Here is a 21,982-nt window from a genome sequence, read left to right as displayed (position 1 = left end):
CTAATGTTATTGTGAGAATAAAATTATGATATATGTAGCCCGTATTAATTGTAGAGGATCCGTTTTTTAGTCTGAATATATAAAAAAGATAATATGTTTTAGTTAAAAAGGTAATTGCTATGTTTTTCGATGTTATTTTAAATAATGGAGTTTTTTAAGTTAGAAAATATAAAAAAAATAACATATTTTAGTTAAAAAGAATAATTGGTATATAGATAGGCCCGTATTTTGGCCCAAGTACCGACTGATCAAACTTTTAATGTTTCGATTTTAATATTATAGTATAGATGTATGATGTATATATATATTTTTTAAGGTTTGACTTTAGTTGTTGGTATAGTCAAATAGGTCTTATATTTGTTTTATGTTTTGATCTTATATTTGTTTTATGTTTTGATTTGTTTATATTTTGTTTGAAACCCATTAATTTTGTTTGAAGCCGCTAATTATAAAAGTTCGTATAAAAGCTCGTAGTATAATAAACTAATGTTATTGTGAGAATAAAATTATGATATATGTAGCCCGTGTTAATTGTAGAAGATCCGTTTTTAGTCAGAATATATAAAAAAGATAATATGTTTTAGTCAAAAAGGTAATTACTATGTTTTTCGATGTTATTTTAAATAATGGAGTTTTTTTAGTTAGAAAATATAAAAAAATAAAATATTTTAGTTAAAAAGAATAATTGATATATCGAAAGGCCCGTATTTTGGCCCAAGTACCGAATGATCAAACTTTCAATGTTTCGATTTTAATATTATAGTATAGATGTATATATATTTTTTAAGGTTTGACTTCAGTTTTTGGTATAGTCAAATAGGTCTTATATTTGTTTTATGTTTTGATCTTATATTTGTTTTATGTTTTGATTTGTTTATATTTTGTTTGAAGCCCATTAATTTTGTTTGAAGCCGCTAATTATAAAAGTCCGTATAAAAGCTCGTGTACCGACCGATCATCTTCTTAATGTTTCGGCTTTAATAATAAGTATTTTTTAAGGTTTGACTTTAGTTTTGGTATAGTCAAATAGGTTTTATATTTGTTTTATGTTTTGATGGTATATTTGTTTTATGTTTTGATTTGTTTATATTTTGTTTGAAGCCCGCTAATTATAAAAGTCCGTATAAAAGCTCGTGTACCGACCGATCATCTTCTTAATGTTTCGGCTTTAATAATAAGTATTTTTTAAGGTTTGACTTTAGTTTTGGTATAGTCAAATAGGTTTTATATTTGTTTTATGTTTTGATGGTATATTTGTTTTATGTTTTGATTTGTTTATATTTTGTTTGAAGCCCGCTAATTATAAAAGTCCGTATAAAAGCCCGCGTACCGACCGACCAAACTTTTAATGTTTCGGCTTTAATAGTATAGTATAGATTTCTAGACCTTGCAAGGATAATGGAACTAGATAGGTAATTAGAATCCATCACATAACACAATCAGAATGATATTAAATTGTTAGGTCCAAAGTATCGTAGAAGGGGGGGTTGAATACGATACTCACTACAATTTAAAATTCTTTCGAATCTTGCGGATAAATAAATTGCAGTCCTGTAATGGGTTTCGTGTTCCGGATATTTATTGGGTCGGTTTCTGAGGATATGAAAATATTAAACCAACACACAATATTTTCCAAGGTATATCTGTATATTGATAAATACCTCGAAGGTGCTATAAATCCAAACCCGAAGGTTGGCTGCAGAGACTACAATACACTCTACACACAAACGCCTATCAAAACAGATGTTCTATCTAAGCTCTCGTATGTGTGTAGTGTGTGCCCTTTACAAAGTGTGTAATGTGGGTAGTTGTAGTTGTGTGTTCAAAATGAAACACAAAGCCTCTATTTATAGACTTTGGGGGACAAACTCAGCTGGTGCTTGTTCTTGGCGCAAGGAAGCTTTCAACCAATCAGAACAAAGCTTCCTCGTTCCTTGTATTGGCTTCCTTGCTCCAATCTAGCTTGCTCCTCCTTTAACTTGCGCCAAAACAATTCAGAAGAATTGTTTAAGTAAATCAAACGGCGCAAGGAAGAAATTATGTGTGAATTCCTTCCTCGTTCCAGTTGAAACAATTCAAAAGAATTGTTTAATTCTGGCGCAACCAAACCAGTGTCTTCCTTGTTCCAATTGGCGCAAGGAAGATAATTCGCTCCATTTCTTCCTTGTTCTAACTTGGAACAATCTAGCACACTTATATATATACATATATGTTACACATATATACATATAAGTGTTTACTAGTTAATTTGGAGGTCGCTTTGCCTTGACTTGATTAAGTTATTCTTGATTGAATCCTTCGAATCCAATTCACACGTACTGACGTCCTGTGCACTGGTCTGGTTCACGAACGACTAATACAGAATTGATTCTCCGTCTTCTTTTCTTGACAACGTACTTAATCAGTCACACCAGACTTGAGTATTGCTTCAATTTGTTGATTATAAATAACCAACCAAGATATCCTGAAATATCTTGCTTCAGGGGTTGCACTGAAATCTTTCGAGTACTTGGACAACATCTTCATTGCTTCCACAATCTTGAATTCAATCTTTATTCTTCACTGAGGCATGAACATATTAATGAACTTCTTCCAGTGAACTTATTCCTTCAAGACTGTAGATGGCTTCTTCAACCTTTGTCTTCGTATCTTCCAATTCCGGTGCAGGCGTAGTGTTATTTACTTGTCCTGTTCTATTGTTGAGTTATCATCCCTATGTAACAGATAGGGTTGTCTTTACATTTAGACTTACAATCTCCCCCTATTTGTTTGTTAATCATAACAAGCAAATCCTCTGGAGGATAACTCAACTAACACTAGAAAAAGTAAAGTCCTGGACTAGTAAATAATGCTACAAAGTTTCTGGATCATATAATACATTTCCAGATTTCATGAATAGAAATAACAGATGTGCATATCACCTTTATTTCTCTGGTTCTTGCTTACCTGCTAGATAATCCTCATAGTCTGTCTTGAAGAGAATTCAAAACATTCCATTATGCAAAGAACAATCAGCAGCTTCTTTAAATTTTTCAGTGGTAATGAATAAGTTCCTGTCTACCACTTACTGAAGAAGAAATGTATCACCATGATTCCTCAAAAGTAAAGAAACAAGTCTTTGCTTATGCTTCTCCCTCTGACAAAGATACTGGTGAACCAATACGACTACTTCCTAGGAATCATACCACATACCACCTGAATAAGAATACAACACAGTGGTGAGGTGTACATGAGTTGTTATTACTTCTCCTCCCATTACCTTGATCAAGTACCCCTTGGTGATAAGTAGCTATCTCCCCTTAGATGAAAGATCAATCCTCCTCCTTAGTTGAAAGATGAATCTCCTCCTCCGTATTACACAGCTAAAGAGTAGTTTACTCCCCCTTAGTTGTAGACAGCAGAAGAAAGCTAACTTACTTTTTCTTCCCCCTTTCATATATTCTCCCCCTAAATATATTCTCCCCCTTAGTTGTGGAATCCTCCGAGGATATGTGGTATCAAATATGGTCAAGGAATGTGTACAATACTTCCTGTACCAAAAGATAATCTCCCCATAGAGAACTAAACAACGCTAAAGCTGGGGTCGAAGATAGAGTTCAGAAGAAGGGTTTACTTTGATTGGGTTGGTCCCTATGCTGAAAGAATAGGTTCCAAACGGAAAAGTAATGAATAAGAACTGACATTCCAGTAACAACATCCACTTTGTCTTTAGGTATAAATTTGGTAATTAGTAGGTGTCTCACTAAAATGTTCTGCAGGTGTATCACTCAACACTCAATTTTCTCTCGGTTTCAAAGTAAGGGTGTCACTCACAAGTTCTGTAAGTGTATCCCTCCACACAAATACTGAGCTTCCAAAATGTTGAGTACCTGCAAGAAAATCACCTTAGCCACCCTTAAAGGGGGTCACCGGTGGTGCAATGGGAGTTCGTAATTCCCAGTCCCTGCAGACTCATCAGATAAATCCGAATCATGGTCCACAAGTTGCCAACCACTAAGTGGCTTATCCAATTAAGGATCCAGAGTTGTTTGGTCTGGGAGGTTAGACAAAGGCTTAATTATGGCAAAGGCCTAAGTCCTCCTCAATGTCTGTGAAGACACTTGATTCAAAAGAATCATCAACCATAAGTTCACACCGTGAAATGGAATGAACCGTAGTTGCTTCCGTCAATTCTTTCAACAACTTGTGAGCTTTCAATACCAATTATTATTATATGTACCTCACAAGTGTTTCACTCTTCTCAATATCCTATGTGTTTGCACTCACTCATGCTCACATATTTCTCATTCTGATATCTCACTGAATGTTCTCAGAATCTCACCAAGTGTTTGACTCTCAGTGTTTGGCTCACAGTGTTTCTCTCAGCACTCAAAGTATGGTCTTTTGTACCTGCATGAGAAAATCACCATAGCCCCTTCAAGAGAGGTCACTGGCGGTGCAATGGGGTTTCGTAAATCCCCGATCCTCAACCGACTCATCAATAAATTGACTCATAGTCAGAGAGTTGCCGATCTCCTATAAATAGGAAATCCATTCCGATTGGATCCAGATCTGTTCTTATCTGGGGAGGGAGACGAGAATCCTGAAGATTTGGCAATTGAGATCCTCGTTTCCTCCTTACACCTGTAAAGGCATCAACCATCTTATCTACCGTAAAATGGTAAATGAAGAAGTTGCTTCTGGAACAAAACCTTTAACCTTACTGTGCACTCTCTTGTATTGTGTCATAAGATATCTGTTTAGGCTCTTCATCAGAGTGATTACTGATGATGTGCTTGACTCAATACAAGATGCTCTGGCTGACGAGCGAATTTCAATGGACTCATCCTGTTGAGAGAATGATTCCAGAGACTATTTTATTGCCTTTTCAGCTCTATATTCTTTTGAGAGAATACAGATGAGCAAACAGTTACCTCAATTTTGAAAACACCTTTACTTCTTGAGAGGTAGAGCTGTGGGTACACTATCCCTCACATCCTTATTTGCTGCAACAAGTACAGTTTCTCCCTCATTGACTTCTAGTCTAATAAGTTCCTTATTACTCCATGGGGAAAGTTGGGATGTGTTCTGAATTTGGTTTTATAGTCTGGGATAAAGATTGTTGGTTTTCAACCTTATGACTATCTAGGAAAGCAAAGAGGCTGATTAAGTTCCGAAGAACAGAATGAGATATAAATGCACTTAAGAAAATCTATGATTTTGAATGACAGCAATTGCATTTAATTTTTTTGAGGAAAAATGAATCAGTTGTGATTGTAAAAATGATTTTCATAAAGAACGACAATCACAACGGATGAAAGAATCAAAGATTTTCCTTTACAAACTATTTTGAGTACGAGAGTCTGAATCTATGCATAAAAGTTTAAATGAACTAGTCTTTGAAAAAGACACAGACTCCTGTTTCTCACTACAATTTAAAAAGAAAACAAGAAAATTTATGCGCTACAGTGTCTGAAGCACTCGCCACACTAATTAGTGAAAAGGCCTCATACTAGCACATCGTCAAAACAGACGCTGCAAGTGACAAAGATCACCGAGTACACAAATACAAGATAATCAATGTATCGTCCTATGACGCTTCATGTATAGATGCAAAATATTCTAAGAAATATTTATGAAATAGAGTAGTGGATAGCAATTGTTGAAATCAATTGATAAGAAAATTTCTTTGAAGAAACTCACCACTCCAGAACATAAATATGAGACAGAATAAAGATTATGTTGTCTCCCTTGTACTCAGAATATTAAACACCTAAAATATATTAGCACCAGTGGTTTTAAGAAATATGCAACAATATTTCACCAGTGCCAATACATCACAATCAATTCACAAATAAAACATCAATAAAGCATCAAAAATAGATACCAATTAAATATTTCAAAAATGAATTAATTATGCTTCTATTATTCTATCAAAGTTAATCATGAAACAAATAGCATATAATTGTGGATCACAATTTAACTAAGATAAAATAATAATTACCTACGCAATATCATATAATTATCAGATCATCATATAACAACAAAAATCATGACAATCATACAAAGATATTCGCAAGCCCGAAGGAAAGTTGAGGAAAAGTTCACAAGTCCTTATACATGTAAGCATTAAGTACAAGTAAACTCACACAACTCCTCGCAGAAAATATTAACACTTAATATTAGTGATCTACATATATGCATGCAAAAATTTCACTAACACTACTAAAAGTATCACACCTATATGCAGTTAGATATGAAATAAAATACCAATTAATAAATCATCAAATATCTAACACAAATAGCTATGCTTCAAATATATACACTAATATAAATGGATTCAGCCTAGAGAGAATCTAAGTAACTCCACAAATACTAGTATATCATGACTAAATTCTAACTAGATTCTAACCACATACCAATTACTGATACAAGTTACAAGTCTAGAAACAAATAAGTCATGCTTCAGATTTTATACCTATAAAAATGAATTTAACCTAGAAAATAATCCTAAGTATGTTCACAAATACAGATATGTCACGACCAGATTATGACAAAGTTCTCTACTAGATACCAATTGTTAAAGAGGTATAGTTCAAGAAAAATAACATAATTAAGTCATGTTTCATGTCATCTCTAATTATTTAAATCATGAACAAATAAGTCACTTAATTGTCATGCAACACAATTTAAATAATTGAAATAACAAACACTCATGCTAAACCATATAATCACCATCTAAGCATGCAAGGCAATAAACATGGAAATCACATAGAATAGCAAAAAGCACGAGGTACTGGATTTTAAATAAATTCACAAGTCCTATGTATAGACAATTTAATACTCATGAATTCATTCAAGAAATACGATAAACATGCTCATGAAAGAAGTAATACCTTATGTCAACGAGCACTAGATCGAGCAGTAGGTCCCTAGGTTCCAATAGCAAGATCCTTAGGTTCCAGGGAGTAGAGAGTGCTTCACAGAGTTGCTGGAAATGGAGTTATTTTCTTGTTCTTGGCATCTTCTTATTATAACAAGAAATCAACCTCCTTCCACGAATGATAGCTTCATGAGAGAATAAATCCCATGTCTTTCTGACAATCTGTAAAACAATATCTATATAGTTGTACAGGTTAAGCACAGTATCTTTAGGGTACCACTCCAATAGATTAGGCAATCCCCAAAAATAACTATAAACCTCTTAACAACTAATTGGATAGGTTCTCCAAAATCCACTCAGAACCATGAACATTGACATAAAGAAAATATAACATGCGATCATTTTGCAGTTAAGTAAAGTGATGAGTTGAATACCTCTAAGACTTGACATTTCAGTTGATGTACCTTTCTTGTACTGATCAAGTTCAGTGGTTGTTGGCTTAAGTCTTGGCAGGTCTAGAATCTTCCAAAATGCGCATATTCAAAAGATCCTTGACTTCCTTTTATTGCCATCATTCTTTAGGCTAACTAGTAGACCATAAAGAATTGCAACTTTCCAACAAACTCATCATATCACTAATCTGCATTCACTTAGCAATTATCTTGCACAAGTGACGTTAGTCCACATATAATATAATCATGGTATCACAGCACAGATAGTTGTATTGTGTGTGCCTTGTATCATGAGAAGTAATGATTTGGATACCAAATATGACTCTAGCAAACAGATATTAAAATTATATGCTAGTCAGAAGTCATACCATGTTTGTGACGATCATCAGGAGTTGGATAACAACTCATAGAGAGCTGGTGAAGAATGAGAGTACAAATTCCGTTGGATCTGCAACTGCAAAGTCCTTGAAATGTTGCATGAAGCTTCATCTTCTTGCTCACTGTAATATCCTGAACCCGAGTCTCGTCAATGGTGCTTTAGTTCAATCATGAAGGTTGTTGAGTCCCCTAAGATGTAGAGTCCTGAACTTGAAGATTCTGTTTCCATCATCTTCATGACCTTCTCCTTTGAAGTAACTCTAAGCAACCAAATTTGGCTTGTCCCTCGTAACAGAGCCAAAAACATCCAATTGGAATCTAAATACCCGACAAGTACTAAGTAGTGAATTGTCATTAGGTCAGGGTATCAGAATCCGCACAATCTGCTTTCAAATTGATTGAGATCATCTTGCTGTGCAATCACTCAATCTGGATCCCTTTAAGAGCTTCTGAATCTTCCTCAAGTTTCACTTCAGATTGAACCCCAAAGAAATAACATCCTTTCGCAGTAGCTCTCCCAGTCGTCACTTCACCGTTAGAAACATTTAAGAACTAGAACCCGGGAATGATATTGAATCCAAACCCTTTGTCTAAGCAGATACGTTCTTGATATGTCCCGTTCATCTTCAATGTGGTGTTGAGTTTGACTAGCGGATCCACCAAATGCTCCCCCTAAGCTGTTGCTAGGATTTCTTTAATAATCCTTATCCTTGCAAAGAGATTCTGCTTGGATCTGAATCATTATTATACCAATACTATCACCTTTAACAGCTTGGAGCACAGTGTCATTCAATGTCCTGTCCAGACTTACAATCACCTTCTGTTGATTAATCACAATCACCCTGTAGACTATAGACTCCATTGAGTAGCCGAGGAAAATATTCTTTGAGCTTTAGATGCAAGACTTGCAAAGAGGCATTTTCCTCCAAACACATACCAAGAGTTTGTGTTTGCTTCTGATTGGCCACTGACAAGAATGGTGTCTTTCTGGATTTATTAATGATCAGGGTTCATCTTGATTAACCTTCATTTGTGACGTCTTGTCCTTCGAACACATACGAACAACACGAAAGAATCTATAGTAGTCAATGATCATCGCAAAAAGATATCTGGCTTTGTTGTGGACATGACATTAACTGATCCGTAGAAATCCATATTTATCATCTGAAGCGGCTCAATAATGTTGATCATATCTTTGCTTCTATGTGATGTTCCTTCGACTTCCCTATTGACATACCTCATAATCTTCATCCATAATGAATTCCAAATGAGGTAGTCCTCTCACTAATTCTCTTCTTACTAATAAAAAGAGCTCCTTGTTTTGACATACAAGTTTGAGAGCTTCAAGTGCCATAGCTAATACTCATCTGATGAAGCTTCACTATCAAAACAGCTCACTCCATCTTCAGTTGAAGTTCCATATTAGCTCTGAGTAAAATTCACATCCTTCCTGATTTGAGATAAAACACTATTCCATGAACTGACATAATGTCCTTTGTCAGAGAACCGTCTGATACTAGGAATGTGTGTTTTGACTCCTTGCAAGAAAGATATGCTTCCATGATGACATTCCATAAAACATGTATGTCCCGTAAGAGAATCTTTGTTGTCATCTTCCAAAGATTATTGACGGAACTGCTCACACGATCACATTTGCTAACAGGGTACTTTTTGTGAATCATATGATTTCAGCTACTCAGCAAACAGAGTGCACCAAAAATCATATGGATCATATGTAACCTGCAATCACAAATGGAAAGAGTTCTATGGTCCCCAATCATAACTGGGTCCGGATGGATTAGAGATTTTTCTTTAACAGTGGTAACAACAGAAGCAACCTTAACATGCTAATTCTTATTTAGACATTGCCCTAATGTGATTTTCAAACATGTTTTTCTAAAATCAATGCAAGTACAAAGACATGCATTCATGACATGAGAATAAGCAGACATGATGTTGAATACACATGGCAAACAATCAAGGATAAGACAAGAGCAAGATAGGCAGTTATGTAGTTCAGAAGATTCAGTACTCTCTACTTAAACCAATTAACACAAGTGCAACAGGTAGCAAGTAGAATTACATATATATTCAATAATCTTCGAAAAGCATATGGATTAGACACAAGAAATTAATAATCACATTATCATTTCATACTAATCCCAATCTGTTGTTATATGGCATTATACTATCTCTATTACCTAAGTCAGTTTTAGATCTAACATGAAGTTCTAAAAGTTCTACTGACACAAAGTAGACATTCCATCATAGAACAAATGAATTCCTTAACAAACAATTCGGATAAATAAGCAAATCTAGTTGTACTAGGGAATCTGAAAGTAAGTGTTTTAACAAAGTTATATATGCTAGGATCATAACTCCTAAAACTAAGAGTCGTGTTCCAAAGGAAAGCTTCTAATCTCACCATTGCAAATAATCAAATCCTAAATATTCATACACATGTTAAGAATCTGCTAAAGACACATGCATAGATTATCATCAAACCTAGTTACTAGAGAAGTGATCTAGCATACTAGTTTAACATTATCTAATGTGATGCTATCATGCTTGTGCTTGTGTGTTAAACAATTCTACTCAGAGATTTATAACATGCTTTGAATATAAAGAAATAAGTATTGCATAGTTAGAAAGAATTCATACCTGAGAAGTGCGAGGTGAGTCATCTTCAGAGAATGCTTGGATAGTCAAATAACCATAATCATCCTTCTCATCAGCAATTGATCCATCTCACACCTTCCCAAAATAGCATAAGAACTTGTTGTGATGCTTCTTTCAAAACATCCACTTGAATTTCAGACAAGCCCTATCATCCTTGTTTGTCGAGGCTTCAATATATATAGCAACCATTCTTTGCTTAAGATACCAATCAATATTGTGTGTACTGACCAACTCAGTTTTGAAAAACAACCTCCTTGAACTGAACCCCGAAGAGTCTCCACTTGAAACCAATGGATTCCATCTGAATCTGACATGACTAAACCTCTCAGGCAGTGTTATGTTAATCCTTGAAGTTCTGTCCTCACATTCTTCAAAAGTGTTAACTTTCGTCGACTTGAGCTTCCTCAAATTCAGCAGTTACAAACTCTTCTGTTCAATCATAAGGTTCTGACATAAATGCACGAAACTGATTTGGTGCGGTAGTAACTCGATAAATATCCATAAACCTCCACAGTTCTCTATATTTGATCTCAGCTGATTCCAGATAGATTTAGCATTGGTACAATTCACTGAGTAATTGTATATCCCTGAATCACTAAGTTAGATTGAAATCCCTTGAAGATTCTTCGGCAAAAACTTCTCTTTTCCTACTACTAGTGGTGCCATTCAAAGTTGACATTCCGAGCCCTGGAAAGATGCTTCATTGCAGATGTAGCAAATTTCCATCCTGATCTGGTGATCTGATAATCAAGTCAGAGTAATTACTCAGATCAAGGCCTGAAGTACCTTCTTCCAAATTCACTGTCAGTAGTGTCCAATCAGTCTTCAATAGAATCTTCTTCGAATCACAATCAGCTTTGTTGAACATAGAAAAAACTGCTTCTAATAATCCTTTGAGAAATTAATTGGATTGGGTCATCAATGTACTTTCATTACCGGTTCTGAGAATCTGGTATTTGAAAGCCCGGTGTTTGTCTTGTAATCTGTCATCCTGATCTGTCTCAACTAAATATCAATCTGATTTGTCTTGGAGTAGAATAATCAAAAAGGTTACGGGACACTTGATTATTTAAACTAAGTTTAAATTATAAAGAAAATAAATTTAAAAATAAGTTTTAAAAGATGAAAGAAAATAAAGTATAAAATAAACTTAGTTAAATCTATAAAGTAAATTTAATTATATTTAAAAAATAAATTCAAATAAATTCATAATAAACTGAATAAGTTTAGAATAAATTTATTTCAAATTTATTTAGTAAATATATTAAAATTTATTAAATAAATTTAATTTTTGAAAATATTCAAGTGTCTCGTCTCCAATTAAATCATAGCTTCCAGAACAAACTAAATTGAACCCTTGAACTTGAACTTATATCCATAATCAGTTAAATCCTCTTAAATTTATATTTTATATTGTAACTTAAATTTAAATCACAAACTATAAAAATTTAAATAATAAATTTATAAAATTTATGATAAACTTAATAAAGTCTAAGAGTAAACTTTACAAGTCTAAAATAAATTTATTCAAATTTATTAAATGAATTTATAAAAGTTTATAAAGTAAATTTAATTAAGTTTATAAGATAAATTTAATTAATTCATAATAAACTCAATTAATAAGTTAAAATAAATTAAATCAAATTTATAAAATAAACTTATTAAAATTTAAAATATAAATTTATAAGTCCCAGTCCAAAGTTCAGTATCCGACAGATAATCCTTGCTTAGGCCTACGGACAAATTCAGCAACACAAACCGGAAGAACATTTCCCCTAATCAAATATCAAAAGCTAGGTTATTGATTATCCGTACGATAAGGATCTTGATTTGTATATCAATCAACCTGCTCTGATACCAATTGTTAGGTCCAAAGTATCGTAGAAGGGGGGGTTGAATACGATACTCACTACAATTTAAAATTCTTTCGAATCTTGCGGATAAATAAATTGCAGTCCTGTAATGGGTTTCGTGTTCCGGATATTTATTGGGTCGGTTTCTGAGGATATGAAAATATTAAACCAACACACAATATTTTCCAAGGTATATCTGTATATTGATAAATACCTCGAAGGTGCTTTTGTTTGGTTCATTCTTTTGGATGGAATGGAATGAAGCATTCCATTCATTTTAGTTGTTTGGTTAGTCAAAGGAATGGAATGGATTTAATAAAAAAAATTATTTATTTACAAAAAAAATTTATTTTTTTTAATTTAAAAATAAACATCATGTGTGAAATAGCAAATTAAATTATAAATGAAATAATATCACCAAAATAATACAAAAAGAAATCCAAAATATTTAGTTGAAAGATAACAACTTTCTACTGTTATCAAAGCATTAAACACTGGCTTTATGGAGTTACCAAATACAGTTGGTGAAATGTGTCAAATGTTAATAAAAAGTGCAGGAATGACATAAACAAAATATGGTCTCAAATCTCCTTGTTTAGAATAGCATTCACCAAAACAGTTTTTTCTACGGCTGGTGCTTCAAAAAATAGTATCATCAAGTCTTCATCACTGGCTATTCTCTTTGCAACTTGAAGTTTCTGGAGCACTTCGAGTTCTGGAATCTTTGAAAGTTCTTGATTGAGTTGTTTCTTTTTCTCCCGCATATCTTCTTCAGCTGCGATGAGGAGTTTAGTGGAAGCCTCAAACTGATTTGCGAGCCTGTCTGAAGCAGCATAGACAGCCTCTAACAATGCATCTGCATTTCCTCTTTTTCTTTTCTTCATACTTGTCGACTCGTCAGAATGTGTGACTGGTTGAGCTTCCTGGACTGATAGTTCATCTGCAGCCTCAGTATTAAGTTCTTCCACAACATCAACAAGATTTTCTGCTAGATTTCCGGTTGTTCTATCTTTTCCAAAGATAGTACAGAGTTCTGTGAACCATGGCATAGCTGTAGTCTGCCATTTAGATGCTCCTGGGTGAACCTACGATAAAAATTAGATACTAAGATAAAACAACAAAGTTAAATGCAGCTGACTATATAAATCAATGAGATGAGTTATCCGCTAAAAGTTCTGATCACCCTTTTAACAAAGTGCAGGCCATTAAACTATATTTGTAACCTTTACACAATTCAGCTCTAACTAATTTAACACCTTCTTGTAGAATATTGACATTAAATTAGATGACTAGTGTGTGTGTTAGTAAATCCTAGTTGACCTCTTCTGCTATTTGTCATTCTTGTAGTTTTAAATGTGCTACCGGAAAAGTTAACCTATAGTCGATATCAGAACTTATCAATATCAGAACTAAAAGGCCTCGCAAAAATAGATGTACATGAAAAAAAATCTCCTGCTTAACTCCACAAAAAAAAATGTTGCTTTTTGTTAGCTAAGTACAAGTGAACAAGCCAAATTAGAATTATGTAGCTAAAATAACATGTCTTACCCTTACCCATCTCATATATCCTTGGTTTAATTGCCTGGAGAGTAGCAACATAGATTACAGTTTATACCATAATACATGACGCTAGACATGTTTTTTGGCTTTAAGGACATAAACTACTAGTCATGCATTCACACCAAAAAAAATTACAAAAATAAAATCCTATTAAGCAGCAAAGCTAACTACAAAGTACAGTCTACAAGAATAATGCACAAATGATGTGTGGCTTAAGCAGATAGAGGTTGTTTATCAGAGAAAACAGAGTTCACAACTTTACATTTCACCAGCTAACTTGTATTCTAGTTTTTTTTTTTCAAACTCTTATATGCTAGCAATCAAGAAAACAAGTCCAATTATATTATTAAGTATCCCATAACAGCATCTCATTTATAAACTTAAATATGCCCAAGTCTGGAGTAGTCAGGATGTTCTTATTAAAGGAGGGTGATAGCATCTCAATTATGTTGTTTTTGCTAATTTACCATTAACATTTACCCATAATTTAATTAATCAAAAGTTCAAAACTGAATCTCTTTGCTATTTAAACAAGCTAAGCTTCCTGTACTTGGTGCATTTAATCTCTTTGCTACAGGACATAAAAAGACTGACCAAGAGCTGAGAGTTTTCGCTCTTCCAGGACAAGAGCGAAGATTAAGAGAAAACAGCTAGACACCGGACTTCAATATGTTTTCCAGTTTTGTATTCTGCATAGTGTAATCAGTTAAGCATAGTAAGAAAGGGTAGTAATCTCATAGTGTGTGTATATATATACTTTATATTATTTTCAGGATTTAAGCAGAGGAGTAAAGCTTAAGTTCACCAAATTTAAATGGTCAATCAGTTATATCACTTATTTGTCATGTAGATATCCAAAATTTATTGTCAAAACAGAGGTATACATATTTAAATTTATTTGTCATGTAGACTAACTATACTTCACAAAGAGAAGTTAGGTCAGAGATAGTATTGACCTACATATTGATGCTTCCTTGGGCAGAAAAAAGATTTTATTGTGAAGAACTACGACAAAACCAAAAGGCTCTCCTACTGGACAAGTCATGAAATTTGAAAAAGCAAAATAAAACTAAAGCCATATAAAGGTTACTGCAACACAAAATTAAAACCATACGCCACCTAAAGTCAGGTAGAGACTGGGAAACTTATGTTCCTGGAAAGTTAACAACCAGCGTATCAGCTCCTACTATCTAGTGATACCCAACTTCTAACACCTTTCTAATAAGAGAAGACACAGATAAAAGGAAAGAAAAGAAAACAGAATATATAAACATGAACCCTGCTAAGGTATGAATTGTCAAATATCAGATACAAAGTACTCTACAGATAAACAGCTCCCCAGTCTCTATACATAAGAAGGAAACAAAACATAACACGAAGCAGAGGTATTGAGAAGTTTACAGAAATTCTCTATTGCAATCAACAAGTGAGACTCACTCCCTGTATAGAGTACCTCAACTTTCCACTCATCCAACATCTACACTATGATGAGCTAATTTTGACCATATCATCTGTCCAATTTTAGTTATATCACTTATTTGTCATGTAGATATCCAAAATTTATTGTCAAAACAGAGGTATTTAAAGAGTTATATAAATGTGACCAGATAATGCAATTGCTTCTCTAATATATCACATGACAAAAATCCTGAACTGTTACCTTAAGATATTGAAGCCACACGTCCCTTGGAGCTGTAACAACATGGTTTTCTGAGTTCCATCCAAATCCTGAACTGTTAGCACCATATCGGAGATCATAAACTGCAGTAAAATTATTTTTTAGTGTCTTAATCCAAACCAAACAGAGCATAAATCAGTCACCCTCATTTCTCTCTCTCGTCGTCGCTCGTCAATTGCTCTCGTCATCGCGCTCTCCTCGCTGCTGCACTCATCTCGCTCTCTCTCCATGGCTGCTCTCATTTCAGTCTCCATTATTGCTATCACAAGCTCTTCTTCTTCATAGGCATCATACAGTCGATTCCTCCATTTTAAACCACAGTCGATTTCTCTTACCAGGTAAAATCGATCTAGTTTTGATTTCGCATCTTGTGTGTTCATAGTTGATTTTTGGTTGTTTAGAGATGATTGTTGTTTGTTCATACATATATAAATGCAGCCTAGTTTATTGTATGTATATACGCTTTGCTATTTCGTTTCAAATCAGATTTGAATGAAATTCGAGATGTGTAAACCTGTTTGTGGTTGTTTAGAGATGTGTACAATCTGTCGAAGTTAATGTTCTGAGATTCTGAATAGAATTCGTAGAAGTTAATGTGTATTGCTCGGTATATCTTAAGTTGTGTGTATTTTGTATATATTTATGTACCTGTATGTTTGATAAATATCCTCAAAGGATCAAATCTGATCATATGCAGTATGGCACGGCTTCCACTAACTAGAAGAAAGACTATTCGAAGGAAGAGACTTATTTTATATTTGGAGCAGTTAAAAATGGTTGGGTCAGTTCATTGGTTTTTTCAAATGATTGTGTTGTTAGGATTAAGGGTAGCATTAAGGCCTAGGTATTCCATTTTTAAGATGGAAAGAATTAATTATGTTGATAGGTTAGTTAATCAAAGTGATGGCATTTGTGTTAAGAATCTTAGAATGAACATGGGAGCATTTCATAAATTATGCTATACACTTGAATCACGAGGATACATACGTGATAGTAAGCATATTAATGTTGTTGAACAAGTTGCCGTTATTCTATACATATTAGCGCACCATAAGAAAATGAGTGTTATAAGCACCTCTTTTCAAAGGTCGACTGAATCGATTAGTCGACACTTTCATATGGTTCTTCTCGGGGTCTTAAGGTTACAAGAATTTAAGCATCCTGAACCGATTCCAAATGACTCAACCGACGGAAATTGGAAGTACTTTAAGGTACAATCAAACAATTCGAAAAAATTTATGCTAGAATATATCTAATAGTTAAAAATTATCTCATTATATGTTTATTGTTTATCAGAATTGCCTAGGGGCTCTAGATGGGACACATATAAGAATGAATGTAGCTGCTGAAGACAAGGCTAGGTATCGAAACAGGAAGGGTGAAAGTACTACTAATGTCCTTGCCGCGGTTACACCAGATTTATAGTTCTCTTATGTATTGACTGGTTGGGAAGGGTCCGCGGCTGATGGGAGAGTTTTAAAAGATGCTTTGTCAAGAAAAAATGGACTCAAAGTCCCAAAGGGTAAAAAGAATCATCTAATTGTTTTTTAATGTGTTCTTTTTTAAATGCTTTGTATAATATGTAAGTACTAAAATTTGTCCAAATTGAAGGTACTTACTATTTAGTAGACGCGGGTTATACTAATGGAGAAGGATTCTTGGCACCTTATAGAGGACAAAAGTACCACTTGAATGATTGGAACGATGAACATCAACCTACTTGTGCTAAAGAGTATTTCAACATGAGACACTCGACGGCTAGAAATGTAGTTGAGCGTTCTTTCGGCGTCTTAAAGAAAAGATGGGCAATCTTGAGAAGTCCTTCATTCTACCCTCCGAAAATTCAAAGTCGAATAATTCTTGCTTGTTGTGTTTTACATAATTATATTAGAAATGAAATGACTTATGACCCATGTGAAATCGACTTTGAAAGAGAAGGGAGGACAAATATGGAGCATGACGGGATAGATGACAATATCACAAACATTGGCACAACTCCCGAATGGACATCATTTAGGGATAATTTAGCTGAAACAATATATAGTGAATGGAGGGGTTCTTCGAGGCATTAATTTTTGGTTAGTTATGGTTCTGAAAATGATTTCTTATTATATGCAGTAGTCACAGATTATTACCTGGTTTGATTTCGTTTATAATTGAACTTATTGGAATCTACTGTTAGTGTTGTGATTGATAGTATTTATCTGAAATGTAAAGTTGTGAACTCTGTTTGCTCTTTTACACAGGTTATAATAAGAAATGGAGCCAACTGAATCAGTTGTCGAAAGAGGTGCAGGAAGGAATAAAAGGAAATGGACAGATTTTGAAGATGAAAAATTAGTTGAATCGCTGATTGAGCTTGTGAATTCTGGAAATTTTAAAGCTGACAATGGGTTTAAACCTGGATATTTGACCTTTCTTGACACTTCATTGCAAACAAAACTTACCGAAGCAGATTTGAAGGGAAAGCCTCACATAGAATCCCGGATTAAGACACTAAAAAATAATTTTACTGCAGTTTATGATCTCTGATATGGTGCTAACAGTTCAGGATTTGGATGGAACTCAGAAAACCATGTTGTTACAGCTCCAAGGGACGTGTGGCTTCAATATCTTAAGGTAACAGTTCAGGATTTTTGTCATGTGATATATTAGAGAAGCAATTGCATTATCTGGTCACATTTATATAACTCTTTAAATACCTCTGTTTTGACAATAAATTTTGGATATCTACATGACAAATAAGTGATATAACTAAAATTGGACAGATGATATGGTCAAAATTAGCTCATCATAGTGTAGATGTTGGATGAGTGGAAAGTTGAGGTACTCTATACAGGGAGTGAGTCTCACTTGTTGATTGCAATAGAGAATTTCTGTAAACTTCTCAATACCTCTGCTTCGTGTTATGTTTTGTTTCCTTCTTATGTATAGAGACTGGGGAGCTGTTTATCTGTAGAGTACTTTGTATCTGATATTTGACAATTCATACCTTAGCAGGGTTCATGTTTATATATTCTGTTTTCTTTTCTTTCCTTTTATCTGTGTCTTCTCTTATTAGAAAGGTGTTAGAAGTTGGGTATCACTAGATAGTAGGAGCTGATACGCTGGTTGTTAACTTTCCAGGAACATAAGTTTTCCAGTCTCTACCTGACTTTAGGTGGCGTATGGTTTTAATTTTGTGTTGCAGTAACCTTTATATGGCTTTAGTTTTATTTTGCTTTTCCAATTTCATGACTTGTCCAGTAGGAGAGCCTTTTGGTTTTGTCGTAGTTCTTCACAATAAAATCTTTTTTCTGCCCAAGGAAGCATCAATATGTAGGTCAATACTATCTCTGACCTAACTTCTCTTTGTGAAGTATAGTTAGTCTACATGACAAATAAATTTAAATATGTATACCTCTGTTTTGACAATAAATTTTGGATATCTACATGACAAATAAGTGATATAACTGATTGACCATTTAAATTTGGTGAACTTAAGCTTTACTCCTCTGCTTAAATCCTGAAAATAATATAAAGTATATATATACACACACTATGAGATTACTACCCTTTCTTACTATGCTTAACTGATTACACTATGCAGAATACAAAACTGGAAAACATATTGAAGTCCGGTGTCTAGCTGTTTTCTCTTAATCTTCGCTCTTGTCCTGGAAGAGCGAAAACTCTCAGCTCTTGGTCAGTCTTTTTATGTCCTGTAGCAAAGAGATTAAATGCACCAAGTACAGGAAGCTTAGCTTGTTTAAATAGCAAAGAGATTCAGTTTTGAACTTTTGATTAATTAAATTATGGGTAAATGTTAATGGTAAATTAGCAAAAACAACATAATTGAGATGCTATCACCCTCCTTTAATAAGAACATCCTGACTACTCCAGACTTGGGCATATTTAAGTTTATAAATGAGATGCTGTTATGGGATACTTAATAATATAATTGGACTTGTTTTCTTGATTGCTAGCATATAAGAGTTTGAAAAAAAAAACTAGAATACAAGTTAGCTGGTGAAATGTAAAGTTGTGAACTCTGTTTTCTCTGATAAACAACCTCTATCTGCTTAAGCCACACATCATTTGTGCATTATTCTTGTAGACTGTACTTTGTAGTTAGCTTTGCTGCTTAATAGGATTTTATTTTTGTAATTTTTTTTGGTGTGAATGCATGACTAGTAGTTTATGTCCTTAAAGCCAAAAAACATGTCTAGCGTCATGTATTATGGTATAAACTGTAATCTATGTTGCTACTCTCCAGGCAATTAAACCAAGGATATATGAGATGGGTAAGGGTAAGACATGTTATTTTAGCTACATAATTCTAATTTGGCTTGTTCACTTGTACTTAGCTAACAAAAAGCAACATTTTTTTTTGTGGAGTTAAGCAGGAGATTTTTTTTCATGTACATCTATTTTTGCGAGGCCTTTTAGTTCTGATATTGATAAGTTCTGATATCGACTATAGGTTAACTTTTCCAGTAGCACATTTAAAACTACAAGAATGACAAATAGCAGAAGAGGTCAACTAGGATTTACTAACACACACACTAGTCATCTAATTTAATGTCAATATTCTACAAGAAGGTGTTAAATTAGTTAGAGCTGAATTGTGTAAAGGTTACAAATATTGTTTAATGGCCTGCACTTTGTTAAAAGGGTGATCAGAACTTTTAGCGGATAACTCATCTCATTGATTTATATAGTCAGCTGCATTTAACTTTGTTGTTTTATCTTAGTATCTAATTTTTATCGTAGGTTCACCCAGGAGCATCTAAATGGCAGACTACAGCTATGCCATGGTTCACAGAACTCTGTACTATCTTTGGAAAAGATAGAACAACCGGAAATCTAGCAGAAAATCTTGCTGATGTTGTGGAAGAACTTAATACTGAGGCTGCAGATGAACTATCAGTCCAGGAAGCTCAACCAGTCACACATTCTGACGAGTCGACAAGTATGAAGAAAAGAAAAAGAGGAAATGCAGATGCATTGTTATAGGATGTCTATGCTGCTTCAGACAGGCTCACAAATCAGTTTGAGGCTTCCACTAAACTCCTCATCGCAGCTGAAGAAGATATGCGGGAGAAAAAGAAACAACTCAATCAAGAACTTTCAAAGATTCCAGAACTCGAAGTGCTCCAGAAACTTCAAGTTGCAAAGAGAATAGCCAGTGATGAAGACTTGATGATACTATTTTTTGAAGCACCAGCCGCAGAAAAAACTGTTTTGGTGAATGCTATTCTAAACAAGGAGATTTGAGACCATATTTTGTTTATGTCATTCCTGCACTTTTTATTAACATTTGACACATTTCACCAACTGTATTTGGTAACTATTTGGTAACTCCATAAAGCCAGTGTTTAATGCTTTGATAACAGTAGAAAGTTGTTATCTTTCAACTAAATATTTTGGATTTCTTTTTGTATTATTTTGGTGATATTATTTCATTTATAATTTAATTTGCTATTTCACACATGATGTTTATTTTTAAATTAAAAAAATAATTTTTTTTGTAAATAAATAATTTTTTTTATTAAATCCATTCCATTCCTTTGACTAACCAAACAACTAAAATGAATGGAATGCTTCATTCCATTCCATCCAAAAGAATGAACCAAACAAAAGCCTTGAATGATCATTCCATTCAACCTTCTTTCCATTCTCCCAAAATTCCATTCACACCTTCATTCCATTCCTACTAAAATTCATTCATCCCAACTAGGGCTGTAATTCGAGTCGGGCGGCTCGCGAGCTCGCCCGGCTCGAACTCGTTTAAGTGGGCTCGGCTCGGCTCGACTCGTTAAACGAGCCGAGTTCGGGTAAAGGTTTCATCTCGTTTAATTAAACGAGCCGGCTCGACTCGACTCGTGAAATTAAACGAGCCGATTTCGGGTAGAGGTTTGGGCTCGATTAAGTGTAAAATTATACGAGCTGGCTCGCTCGGCTCGTTAAAACCGGCTCGTTTAGCTAAACGAGCCGGCTCGACTCGACTCGTGAAATTAACCGAGTCGAGTTCGGGCAAAGATTTAGGCTCGATTAGTTAATCGAGCCGGCTCGGCTCGGCTCGATTAAAGTTGGCTCGAATTAGGCTCGGCTCGAAACTCGCCCGGCTCGGCTCGAATTACAGCCCTAATCCCAACCAAACACAACCTAATTTAATTGAAGAGACAGAGATCTAATTTCCCAAAATATTGTAGTGTTGTGGATTTATCAATTGAAACACAACGAAGATTTGAACCAATGTGAGTCGTCTGAAATATACTCTAAATCATATTATTTGTACAAGAAGTCAACACATAAAACAAAATCGACATGTTTATTTAGTTCAAACAGAATTGATTAAATCATATTTGATATCCCCTTAAAATTGAAGCGATATTAGTAGTAGTAATTTCTAACTCAAATTAAATAGAATTCAATCACTGCAAGAAAACAAAGGAGCAGTTTAAAATAAGTGTTTCTTGCTTAAAATAAAAAAGTAGAATATAAGTTAGAAATAAGTTAAGACTTATAAGTGATTAAT

The 21,982-nt window shown here is 34.2% G+C and overlaps 1 protein-coding gene and 1 long non-coding RNA gene across 3 annotated transcripts; one reads left to right on the top strand and one right to left on the bottom strand.

Annotated features, from left to right (window-relative positions):
• Positions 1-12,736: 12,736 nt before the first annotated feature.
• On the bottom strand, positions 12,737-15,572 carry LOC135151059 (uncharacterized). Its single transcript, XM_064088556.1, has 2 exons — positions 15,445-15,572; positions 12,737-13,309 (listed from the first exon to the last, which is right to left on the bottom strand). The coding sequence occupies exon 2, from the start codon at positions 13,271-13,273 to the stop codon at positions 12,806-12,808; it is 468 nt and encodes a 155-aa protein (XP_063944626.1). The 5' UTR covers positions 13,274-13,309; positions 15,445-15,572; the 3' UTR covers positions 12,737-12,805.
• A 27-nt stretch (positions 15,573-15,599) lies between these two features.
• Positions 15,600-20,932, top strand: LOC108213703 (uncharacterized). Of its 2 annotated transcripts, XR_001805351.2 has the most exons (6): positions 15,600-15,800; positions 16,160-16,673; positions 16,759-16,984; positions 17,074-17,540; positions 17,709-18,081; positions 20,215-20,932. It is a non-coding gene; the product is annotated as an uncharacterized LOC108213703 (long non-coding RNA). The 2 variants fall into 2 exon arrangements; XR_010289522.1 differs by having other exon boundaries at positions 17,074-18,081.
• The last annotated feature ends 1,050 nt before the right edge of the window (positions 20,933-21,982 follow it).

This window comes from Daucus carota, chromosome 3 (assembly GCF_001625215.2).
Source record: "Daucus carota subsp. sativus chromosome 3, DH1 v3.0, whole genome shotgun sequence".
Lineage (NCBI taxonomy): Eukaryota > Viridiplantae > Streptophyta > Magnoliopsida > Apiales > Apiaceae > Daucus > Daucus carota.
Note: the sequence above shows the minus strand (reverse complement) of the source record. Positions and strands in the feature narration are given on the sequence as shown.

Coding starts and splice junctions, on each gene's coding strand:
- LOC135151059 (XM_064088556.1), bottom strand. CDS start 13,273: ATGCCATGGTTCACAGAACTCTGTACTATCTTTGGAAAAGATAGAACA.